The 13175-nt window shown below is 39.2% G+C and overlaps 1 protein-coding gene across 5 annotated transcripts in view; it reads right to left on the reverse strand.

The window, feature by feature from the left end:
* LOC143133613 (zinc finger FYVE domain-containing protein 9-like) overlaps window positions 1-13175 on the reverse strand; it is a 244690-nt gene that overhangs the window by 190252 nt on the left and 41263 nt on the right. For all 5 annotated transcript variants that reach the window (XM_076293365.1, XM_076293364.1, XM_076293361.1 and 2 more), the window contains one exon: window positions 5122-5218. In XM_076293365.1, the coding sequence (XP_076149480.1) occupies window positions 5122-5179 (58 nt within the window). In that variant the 5' untranslated portion in view covers window positions 5180-5218. The remainder of the gene's footprint in view (window positions 1-5121; window positions 5219-13175) is intronic.

Raw genomic sequence — 13175 nt, forward strand, 5'->3', positions numbered from 1 at the left:
CTACCTCTCCATTATTATTTTCTATCAAGGTTCTTACAATTTCTTGTTTCATTTTGGTTGTGAATTGTTGATTATTCAAAATACCAGTGTGCAGTCTCCATAATGTATTTCTAGGATTGCTACTTATTTGTAGTGATAGACAGTGATCTCATATTTAAGTATTTTTGATGCCATGGTGCCGCCACGTTCGGACGCCTTTTTGGTTGCTCCGCCTAATTTGTTCTTATATTTTACATTACATTACATTTAGCAGACACTTCTTGACCAAAGTGACTTACATATGGCAGGTATATTACAAGGGATCACATTGTCCCCGGAGCAACTTGGGGTTAAGTGCCTTGCTCAAGGGCACAACGGTGGAAGCTGGGAATTGAACCGGCAACTTTCAGGCTACTGCACGCTAGCCCAGCTCCTTAACCACTACACTACCACCGCCCATATTTACCCTATTTACTCTTTTACCTTTTATTAACCCCTAATTTTTTGCACTTTTCCACTGCACTGATTACGTATGATGGTGTTAGACTCAGAAACATCGAAAATGAATTGCCTTTTTTGTTTCGGGATGTTTTAATCGATGATTCTACCTGGCCGACTGAGATTCTCCGAGATGCATCATGGAACCATGGAGACGCGTCTCGGCGCAGAAGGAAAAAACACAGAGGAAAACGAGACGGGGCCCGTAACAGATTGAGGAATAGAGCTCATAGGCCTCCACTGCCTAGCATTCTCTTAGCCAATGTCCAGTCTCTTGTGAACAAGATGGATGAACTAAGAGCGAGGATACAGTTTCAAAGAGACATCAGGGACTGTAACATTCTATGCTTTACTGAGAAATGGCTAACTGAACTTGTACCGGACTGTGCTATCACTCATCTAGAACATCTAGCGATCATCTGTCGACCCTTCTACCTGCCCCGTGAGTTTACTTCGGTAATATTCAACACTGTCTACATTCCTCCACAAGCCAACACAGATGCTGCGGTTTCAGAATTGCAAGAAGTGTTAAATAGACAACAACACACGCACCCTGAAGCTGCGCTTATTGTGGCTGGTGATTTCAATCAAGTACATCTGAACCGGTCCATGCCTGAATTTATTCAACACATTCACTTCCCTACACGTGGGCTACACACAGTTCAAGAACAGTTACAAAGCTAAGTCTTTACCAGCTTTTGGAAAATCAGATCATGCCGCTGTTTTCCTACTGCCTATGTACAAGCAGAGAAGTCAGAGGGACCCCCCAGTGACGAAGTTGGTCAAGCGCTGGACTGACCAATCGGAAGCCAGGCTACAGGACGCCCTTAGCAACGTTGACTGGGAGATGTTCAAGACGAACTCTGCTGACATCAATGAGTTTACGAAAGTATCATTGAGTTACATCAATATGCTAACTGATTCCATCATCCCAACTGTAAAGATCCGAAGCTTCCCTAACCAGAAGCCATGGGTGGATAGAGAAGTGAGAATGGCTTAATATGTTCTGAAGAAGTCCAGACAACGACTCTACTTCCTTCGTCAGCTAAGGAAATTCAAAGTTTCTACATCCATCATGAAGGCCTTCTACACTTCAGGGGTTGAGAGTGTTCTAACTGGTAGCATCATCACCTGGTATGGGAACTCCACAGTTAGAGATTGTAGTACTCTGCAGAGAGTAGTGCGCTCAGCAGAACGTACTATAAGAACTCAACTCCCTGCTCTACAAGATATCTATTCCAGAAGAGTACTCCTAAGAGCCCGAAAGATCCTGAAGGACTCTTCTCATCCTAACAATGGATTATTCCTACCGCTGAAATCAAGAAGACGCCTATGTAGTCACAAAGCCAGAACTGAGAGACTCAGGAGAAGTTTTTATCCCCAGGCCATCCGAACTCTGAACTCACACTATACTGACTTTGCACACATTCACTCCTCAGCACTCTCAAACATTTCCCAACTCTGAACTCACACTATACTGACATTGCACTCATTCACTCCTCAGCACTCATGATCCCCCCCCCCCCACACACACACACACACCTACATGACTTTTAGCACTTTTACATCCCTCTCTCTATGCTACAGACCTTTTATTACAGTGCATGAAAATGCACTGTACTGTTCTTTCAAGGCAACAACAACAACAACAACTTCTTTAGTTGCGTTAATTGTCGGTCGAGTTTGAAGCTCCAAGTCCGGTGCGCCGTTCTCCGAGCATTTTCCATGAGGATAGGAGTTGGATCTCTCGACTGTCTGTGCTGGTTTGAACAGGTATGACGGTAATTGGAAATCCTCGTTGAGCCATATCTTCTGTCGCTTCTGTGACGGTCTGGTACAGGCGTGTGCCGTCATTGTAGAAAACGCGTAGCTTTGCTGGGTATGGTGTTTGAAACTTAATTTGTTTCCCCTTCAATATTTTCTTTGCTTCAGCATACTCCATTCGCTTCTTGAGGACAGCTGATGGGTAGTCATGGTCCACATAGAAACGGAGAAGTTCTTTCTTCTGCCAGGCTTTGCGGATCACCTCCTCCTTGACTTTGTAACTCGCGAACTTGACTATGATACGAACTTGACCGGGGTTTTTCCTCTGGGTCAGTGGGCTTAAGAGCGAGTGTTCTGTATGCTCTTTCAGTTCTGAGGTCCAAACCTGGTGGTAGATGCATTGAATCTCTCAGTAGTTTTTGCACAAAGTCAATCATGTTATCTCCCTCCTCTTCTTCAGCAATGCCATAGATTCTGATGTTTTCTCTACGTACCCGACCTTCCTGGTCAAATAGTTTAGCTTCCATGTTAGACTGGCATTGGGATAACCTTTTCAATAGTGTCGTAGCTGCCATTAGTGTTGTTTCAATTCCGTCAATTCCGTCTGCTTCCTCAAGTCTATTGTTTGTTCTACAAAGCTCTTGTTTGATTTCTGTGAAATGCTGTTTGTTATGCCGTCTGAAGTCCTTCAGTTCGTTTAGTATACTTTGCAAGCTAACATCCGCTCCCTCCTCTTCACCTGGAAGCGGGGAGTTGCCTCGGCTAGCGATGTGTCGATGTAACATTTCTTCAGTATCTTCATTCGTATATTGTTGTTTTTTGCCCTTTGAGTTAACCCTGTTTTTGCTCATGTTCGCTAATTCTCGCTTTATTGTTATCAAAAGTGTTTTCAGGGTTTTAGATTAGATTAAAACCGTCAGGGAGCAAGTTTCAAGGAGCCATCTGTAGTGTGACCCGGAAGTTTTCAATTATGATTAAATTTCATGTAAATTCCATGTTATTTTCTCGCAAACTGTTTATCATAGCAACTAGCCGCTAATATTATTGGAAAGCTTAGGTTGCGCCAGAGCCCGTTTACAGAGAACCTGTTCAATTCCTATTAACTCTCATTGTATCAACTGATTGCAGTTCACCCATAGTTCCCCTAGGGGCGATCGCTAGTGAGTGCAAAATCAAAGGGACTCTATGAAGCTAACTTTATTTTTTTTCACTTGCTTATGGCCAAAAAAATTCATACAAAATATTCATAGTCATCATAGTTTTAGTCATCGTCATCAAACAGTCATAGTCATCATAGTTTTTACAACTACAATATGGGGTTTCCATCAGTGAAACAAACAAATACCCATGATCCTTTTAGTATTTTACAGGGTTTGGTATTTTACAGGTTTTTCCCTTAAATCAAGGGTTCGGAGTGAATTTCACTCCGAACCCTTGCTTTAACGTGCTAGCATTCTGCTAATGAATGCTAATTGGTCAGTGAAGCTCCAAAGGCTTCCATTCATTCTGAGTGCTAGGTGAACTGCAGCCAGTTTCGGAAACCGGAAGTGTTCCGAGAGTGAAAGTTCTCTTCTTATTAGAAATTCTCTGGTTGCGCCCTTTCAGGTGATATGCGTTATAACTGTGTGACGAGTACAACAGAGAAGGGGTTTGAATTTGGATGCAATTTGCTATTTTGTGGGGCTGTGCATATCACATCATCATCTATACTCTATGGTGATAATTCATCACCAAGAATTTCAACTGAATCATAATTTCATTCATTGATGATAGTTGGAAGATGATGTTTTGGCAAATGTACAGGGTCCAAAATTTGCCCCCATCATTCAACTAATGTAAAACTCTGTCATAAATTAAGTCAGTCTCCATTGGAAGGTCACCGAAATAGGCCTACATTTACACTGCACTTTAGGCATTGTTTGTAAAGTGTACATAATTCAAAATATAAAAGGAAATGTGCCTTTCCATGTGTTTTTTTTCAGAAACACAATTCCTGGCCGATCAACAACCAAACCAATTTAACATTACACACACTGCACAACTGGCTGGTTGCAGTCTCAATCAACCGCAATCTGTAACGGCAGTCCCTCCAGCATTTTTGATGTTGCAATCGCAACAATGAACACAAATTCAACCAATTCCCGCAAATTCTGGACAACCTTGCAATTTTGTCCAAACACAGCAACTTTTCTGCAAATTTGACCAATCATCTGCTTAATGCATCTTTCAACCTGGTGTTGCTAACCTACCTATGCAACCCATTGGCAAACTTGTATATCTGGTGATGTCATTGTTAGCTCATGTCATGTTTGCTTGTGGTTTGTGAAGTGCTTACCAAAATCATAGAACTTAAAAAGCCGAAAACAGTGAGATGCAAACCTTCCAATCTACTCAGAAATGTAATTAGGCTAATCTCACGTCCTTAAAGTGACAGACACTCAATTAGACCTACACACCATCAATACAATATACATTAAAGATAAGGTTTAATGTGTAATATGGCTCATATAGGGGGCCAACTATATTAAACCAACACCTACCTAGCAACCGACATACTGTAGCAACCATTGAAACAAATTATTAGTATATATTATTAGTATATTATTACATTATTGGCTCCAGTTTAAAGGTTTTTATTACCAGGCCAATAATATAATAATCAGCAAATAACATAATAACTTAATAATAACATTATTGGCAAAATGTTACTATGATATTGCTTCAGAAATGTTATTGTTATGACGTTACTGACAATTTAATACATTTTGGCCTTATTAAAAACAGCCAGAATCATTACATTATTGGCCGCTACAATTATGAAAATTACCATCAACTTAACATAATGAACAGTATGCTTCATATCTACCCAAACCAACTTACAATTCAGAGTAGAGTAACAGGTAACACAAACTCTTGCTTCCCTCCTGTCCATGTACATCAGTTTGCTTTTCAGACTGCAGCAAGCTGCACAGAATACCTAAAATGAGAAAACATTTACATCATATCATGTTACATTACATTACATTACATTACATTTAGCAGACACTTCTTGACCAAAGTGACTTACATATGTCAGCTATATTACAAGGGATCGCATTGTCCCTGGAGCAACTTGGGGTTAAGTGCCTTGCTCAAGGGCACAACGGTGGAAGCCGGGAATTGAACCGACAACTTTCAGGCTACTGCACGCTAGCCCAGCTCCTTAACCACTACACTACCACCGCCCCCATGTTAACTTGAAGTACACTAGCAAAAAACATAAAACGTAGGGCATAAAAAATCTCTGTTTCTATCAGACCCCACAGAAAGCGAGGTTACAAACTTACAAAGTTCTCAATGCTTCGATTTACATGTAGAGACCCTCATTATGCTACCGTGTAATAGTGGTGCTATTTTGAACCTTGTTAAGTGGTATAGAAATAGCGATTACTTTTTGTACGTCTGCCCCGAAGGCTAGCGTTAAACGCTAATTAGCGGTTTGCAATAAAACTGGTCACATTCGACTAGCATAAAAACAAATCCCAGCGAACAGTCGAACTCTGTACAATTGTGTTATTAACCCCTAGGTTCATTTTGCGCCGGAATTGTCCTTTAACTGAAACATGGTTAGAGAGTAATGGTAGTGCAACAGTTCTCATTGAGACAGCCCCCCCAAATTTTAATTTTCAAGAGGTCTCCCGTGTTGGCAGGAGAGGTGGGGGTGTTGCTGTTTTGTTCAAAGAGACTTTTGAATGTAAACAAATCTCACTTGGGGAATTTAATTCTTTTGAGTATTTCGGTACTGTGCTGAAAAGTGTGCCTAAGGTTTTACTAGTTGTTTTATACAGACCCCCAAAATATTGCTCCAATTTCATTCACGATTTCTCAGAAATGCTGTCAATAATATCTACAGATTTTGATTATTTTATCATTACTGGTGATTTTAATATTCACACTGACAATCCTACAGACATATCTTCTAAAGCGCTCACTGTTTTATTTGATATGTTTAATCTTGTACAACATGTTAACAGCCCCACTCATATCAAAGGTCACACTCTGGTTCTAGTTATCAGTAAGGGTATCTGTATTTCTTCAATTAATGCTATAGACTTAGCACTATCTGATCATTTTTTGTGTATTCTTTAGTGGACAGGTCTCTCCAATTAGCCAAACTCAATCGAAACTGTCCCTAAGAGGTATATTAATGGGAATACCTGCAGTCTGTTTAAAGAAGCCATGGCTATTACACCATGCATAACAACTCAGGATGTGGAGGACCATCTAAGTCTGTTTAACGCCAATATTGTCAGGATATTTGACTCTGTAGCACCTACCAAGCTTAAAAACGTCCCCAGGAAATGTAAAGCACCATGGAGGTATACCACAGCAGTAGCGACTCAGAAAAGACAACTACAGGCCCATCTCAAACCTCCCCTTTATAGGCAAAGTTATTGAGAAAGTTGTATTCAACCAAGTAAATAACTATTTAAATACAAATGGCATCTATGATCACCTACAATCAGGCTTTCGCCAACACCACAGTACCGAAACTGCACTTGTAAAGGTATTAAATGATATCCGCCTGAATACAGACTCAGGTAAAACAACTGGTCCTGGTTATGTTAGACCTTAGTGCAATTTTCGATACGGTTTATCATGTATTACTTCTCAACCGACTAGAATGCTGTGTAGGGCTTTCTGATACTGTCCTTAGATGGTTTAAGTCTTATTTAGATCACAGAGAGTATTTTGTTTCTATTGGTACCTATGTATCTGAGAAACATACTATGCCATATGGGGTGCCACAGGGATCCATTCTTGGGCCACTCTTATTTAACTTGTACATGCTCCCCCTTGGTGAAATATTTAAAGAGTACAAGATTGCATATCATAGCTATGCAGATGACACACAGGTCTACCTTGCATTGTCACCAAACAAATTGAGTCCTATTGACTCCTTATGTCTTTGCCTTGAAAAAGTAAATACCTGAATGCAGCATAATTTTTTACAACTTAATCAGAGCAAAACTGAGATTATTTTATTTGGTAACAAAGAGGATAGAGCACAAATAGGTGCTTACTTAGAATCTAAAGCACTTACAACTAGGACTCAAGTAAGAAACTCTAACGCATTTAATGCAGCTTCAACCGTTTAACCGTTCAACCGTTTAACGTATACTTCATTCAAACTTTGTCACGTAGATCTTACTTAGGACACCCGGGCAATGTATTTTTCAACTTTGTAACTTTTATACTATTTAAACTATTAATTAAAAACTATCAAAATTTCCCCATTGACTTAACATTACCCTTTATGACATCACAGCAATTAGAATCCTATGGCAGGTGTTCAGGCCACCTGGATCTCAACTGCCAGTCTCAGGCTTTAAGCATACAAACTGGCCCTATTAAGACTACACATCCTGTTCAACTGCTTCCTCTGCCAAAAACTGTTTCAAAATAAAAGTCCTCACTACAATATTTCACTGCTAAACAATTTAAGCCTTTAAACTACTGAACTTTTTAACTGTTCAGCCATTGTAACTGTTACTTGTCATCAACTATGACTCCTACCCACTGTAGCTAGTTAGCTAAGTTAGCTAAGTAACATGGTTAGCATAGTTAGCATGTTAGCATGCTAGTTAGCATTTTTAGCAAAACTGCTAAAAATGTTTAGCTAAGTTAGCTAAGTAACATGGTTAGCATAGTTAGCATGCTAGTTAGCATAACTGCTAAAAATGATTAGCTAAGTTAGCTAAGTCACATGGTTAACATACTTAACATGTTAGCATGCTAGTTAGCATAGTTAACATACCTACTAAAAATGATTAGCTAGGTAAGCTAAGTCACATGGTTAACATAGTTAGCATGTTAGCTAACTACTACTAACTACTACTAGAAGTTAACTAAGTTAAGTAACTTGGTTAACATTATTATCTTTGATAACATAGTTAGCATAACTGCTAGCAAACATTAGAGCCATTCCAACTGTCAGTTATCGTCAATTATCTACCTAAATAATTTAACCATTTAAATTATCCACCTATTTAACCGTTCAATCATTCCAACTATATTAAACCTTATCTACCAAGCAAATCATTTAACTATATAAACTATCTACCTATTTAACTGCTCAGTCATTCCAACTATATTAAACCTCATCTACCTAGCAACCAATATAGTTTGTTTTTACTCTGTATGATATTTTACATCATATTTTTTGCATTTTCATGCACTGTATTCCCTTCAGAAAATGCTTTTCTAGTTCTTCTTCTTCTAACGCATTTAATGCAGCTTCAACCGTTTAACGTAGAAACTTCATTCAAACTTTGTTACGTAGGTCTTACTTGGGACAAGAGTGCTATGTATTTTTCATCTTTGTAACTTTTATACTTTTTAAACTATTAATTAAAAACTATCAAAATTTCACCATTGACTTAACATTGGGCCTTTATGACATCACAGCAATTAGAATCTTGTGGCAGGTGGCCAGGCCACCTGCATCAACTGTCAGTTTCTCAGGCTTTAAGCATACAGTCTCATTCTATTAAGACTACACATTTGTTCAACTGTTTCCTCTGTCCACAACTGTTTCAAAATAAAAGTCCTCGCTACAATAATTCCCTATTAAATAATTTAACCATTTAAACTATCCACCTATTTAACTGTTCAGTCATTCCAACTATATTAAACCTCATCTACCTAGTTCAGTCATTCCCACTATATTAAACATCATCTACCTAGTTCAGTCATTCCAATTACATTAAACCTCATCTACCTAGCAAATAATTAAACCTTTTAAACTATCCACCTATTTAACTGTTCAGTCATTCCAACTATATTAAACCTCATCTACCTAGTTCAGTCATTCCAACTATATTAAACCTCATCTACAGTGGGTCCCCGTTAAAAATTGACACTTCATTCACGATCATGGTGAATGGTGAAATGTAAGTACAACTGCAGCCGCTTGGGGGCAGCATAGTCTGCTGTGGAGTTCCACGGTCGAACCAGACGGCGCATTCGACAGCAAGGGCTGTGATTGGCCGAGTTTTCAGTGCGTTTCTCTGTGTTTTTAGCAGCCCCTGCAACATGCTAGTCCACTGTAGCCTAAGCCTTGTACATAATGTTAAACATAGTTTTGGATTCAGTGGCAAGATTTCTTGATTGTACAGTGTCTGTCTCTCAGTAATGTTTTAAAATGAGAGCTTCGTCAGCTGGCAGTAGGCTCCTTTGTCGGTAGTCATGAGAAGTTCGCTTACTAACAGAACATTAAAATGCTGCCCAGAAACCTTGTGAATAGTTCTGAACTAACGAGGTTGAAATATAGCTTTTGCCTACAGCATCTCCTTAACAGTAGCCTAATGTTAACAAAATGACAGCATTCATATGACAAAGGAAAATGAATCCGGTCATTCAAGACTGTGCCGCAGCTGTGGGGCAGAAGACGCTTGGTGGCCGTCCACAACGTTATAAACTTAACCTAAATAGTCGGCTGCTGTAAGCTACAATCGGATTTTATTGTATACCCCTGTTGTCTCAATGATAATAACATCTCATTTCCGACTATATTTCAAAGTGTGCCGTTCATTTGCATTATTAACATAACATCGTATTTTGTCATTTTTGGCGAAGACATGCATTCCGAACATATTTAACATTCTCTAACCATCGTGATTTCGAATTGGTGCAGTTGTCAGCACAAAAACTCATTTTATTCTTTTGCTCTTTTGCATTGCTCTATGCTGTTCTATGGTGCTTTCTGCCTCTTGGTTGCGCACAGCATGTTTTCGTGACGTTTCATAGAAATCCATGTATAATGAGCGCATAAAACGACTTGTTTTGGGACATTAATCTAGGCTACGTTAAGCTTTAAGGATTGTATGTCCTTAATTTATTTATATAGGCCTATTTAGGCTAGGCTACTTGCGCAAACCCTGGATAGACTTTTATTGCCACACAACAATATTGGTGGTATTTGTTACATTAGCTTCAAAAGGCACCGCTTCAGAAAGCTGCACTGCTTGTGAAAGAAGGGGGTGGGGGAGGGGAGCTTGCAGCCAAGTGTCGGAAAAATGCATAGCCTACAACACAGAACCCGCTTCTCGCATTAGTCACTGACAGTAGACACGCTTCCAGCCTAATGACTTTCACACATTTTGAATGATTTACAGTATGCCTAGACACATTAGCGCTCCACGTGTAGAAACTGTGCAGAATACAATGTGTGAATGATGCTCAATGATTTGCCAATAGCCTATAATAGTCTTCTGCTGGGTTGCATGTACTGTAGGCTACATGTTTTCAGCCTTTATTGGTTAAATGACCATTTTTATTACGAAAATATTTCTTAACTTCAAAAACTCAGTGTCTAAAACTCGGTGTCATTCAGACTCAACCCTCTTGACGTTTGGTGATTAATTGACAGCTGTTTTGGGACACGTTAAACTTTCTTTATAATGAGCGCATAAAACGACTTGTTGTTTTGGGACATTAAGCTACGTTAAGCTTTTTCACGTTAAGGATTGTATGTCCTTAATTTATTTATATATTTAGGCTACTTGCGCAAACCCTGGATACTTTTATTGCCACACAACAATATTGTTGGTATTTGTTACATTAGCTTCAAAAGGCACCGCTTCAGAAAGTTGCACTGCTTGTGAAAGAAGGGGGTGGGGGAGGGGAGCTTGCAGCCAAGTGTCGGAAAAATGCATAGCCTACAACACAAAGTGGGCAGATACGGATGCCTGCTCTTCAAGTCCATCGTCACAGAGGAACACTATAAAGCCTGGAGCAAAACCACCAACTGGGATGGAGCGAAGGGCAAGCGAGCATTGCCGCAGAATGTGAAAAACTTTGTGGTCTCAACACTGCAACGAAAGTTCCCTGCTATGGGGAGGAGTGAACTGAAGGACTGCATCAATAAGATCGATCAACGAATTCCTCCGCACAACACGCAGATCTTCCCAGGGATTCAACGTGCTTTAAATTTAGACTGTAGAATGTAGAATGTAGACTGTTCATTATTTCAATAAATACGTTTTCTCTGAAGCACTTTCCCGACTTCGTCTTTCTATAGGCTAAGCATATCATGGAGATAGAGTAGAAAACAGGCTATAATCAATTAGCTAAATCATTTGTCCAGCTGTTTAAACATTTTTTCGTGTTACATTCAAACGCAAAAGGTGCTTTGATATCTTTTTTGTTTAAACGTCGGCAAGCAGGCATGCTGCGGTTGCAATGAATGAGGATAATTGGTTTTATCTGCGGTGTTATTTTTTGCATTTTGAATATGACTCGCTCCAGTCTCAACAGCACGTCTACTTTTTTGCACGGTGCTTTCTTAAAGGAGCTGCACCATCTTACAACAATTGCATCTACATTTTCATATTAGAATGTTTTGTCAAGTGTAAGCTTAAACTACCGTGATCAATTTAAGTTTCCGTGCCCCCGCTGAAAGTCTCTTATGCTCTTATGCGCTTATCGTTACACTATCAAATCTATAAGTAACCGTGACAAATAGGGTATAAGATATATAAACTTACGCTATTGTATTATCATATATGTTTGGTAATGGCTCAGCTTTCTCTGATTGTTCTACTGACTTGGAAACTGCATCATGGAAGCAGTAAGTCAAGTCGCATCAAAAATAGTAGTGGCACCAAAGTGACACCTTGTGGTTGTTTGTGTCAACTGCAGTTTGTGCCATTTCTGCCGAGAAAATGGGGATCGTGATTCCTGAAGGAACCCGTCCAAACTTAACAGGGACCCACTGTACCTAGTTCAGTCATTCCAACTATATTAAACATCATCTACCTAGCAAATAATTTAACCTTTTCAACCATCCACCTATTTACCTGTTCAGTCATTCCAACTATATTAAACCTCATCTACCTAGTTCAGTCATTCCAACTATATTAAACATCATCTACCTAGCAAATAATTTAACCTTTTAAACCATCCACCTATTTACCTGTTCAGTCATTCCAACTATATTAAACCTCATCTACCTAGTTCAGTCATTCCAACTATATTAAACATCATCTATCTAGCAAATAATTTAACCTTTTAAAGCATCCACCTATTTAACTGTTCAGTCATTCCAACTATATTAAACCTCGTCTACCTAGTTCAGTCATTCCAACTACATTAAACCTCATCTACCTAGTAAATAATTTAACCTTTTAACCCTTACAAGCCCGACCGTTCTAATTTCGTTAAAATTTTAACGATGACCAATCATCTAATATCTCAGCTGTCCAATGACTGATTTTATTTCTGAAATCTTCCCCGTAATGCTGACAACATAAGCTTCAATTTGATATCATTGGTTAAGGGGTTTATGGCGCGAAATGTTTAGGATACTTGAAGATGAGTCGTGAAAAAAACTTTTCACTTCAGTCGTACATTTTGACATGGACCGCCAGATGCCACCTGCACTTCGTTGGAGTTTACCTCGACTGGAAACCACACAGCTGGATAAACTGAGGTAATATATGTTTTTATATAGTTTCTAGTTAAGGGGTTTATGGCGCGAAATGTTTAGGATACTTGAAGATGAGTCGTGAAAAAAACTTTTCACTTCAGTCGTACATTTTGACATGGACCGCCAGATGCCACCTGCACTTCGTTGGAGTTTACCTCGACTGGAAACCACACAGCTGGATAAACTGAGGTAATATATGTTTTTATATAGTTTCTAGTTAAGGGGTTTATGGCGCGAAATGTTTAGGATACTTGAAGATGAGTCGTGAAAAAAACTTTTCACTTCAGTCGTACATTTTGACATGGACCGCCAGATGCCACCTGCACTTCGTTGGAGTTTACCTCGACTGGAAACCACACAGCTGGATACACTGAGGTAATATATGTTTTTATATAGTTTCTAGTTATGGTTAATCTTAATTTGTAGTCATAAAATCATGTTATTTGACAGTAATATTCTTTCTCAT

Source organism: Alosa pseudoharengus, unplaced genomic scaffold (assembly GCF_046254945.1).
Source record: "Alosa pseudoharengus isolate Yale_2024_CS ecotype anadromous, Long Island Sound unplaced genomic scaffold, YU_APseudo_1.1 YU_APseudo_1.1_scf_2, whole genome shotgun sequence".
In the NCBI taxonomy this organism is placed as follows: domain Eukaryota; kingdom Metazoa; phylum Chordata; class Actinopteri; order Clupeiformes; family Clupeidae; genus Alosa; species Alosa pseudoharengus.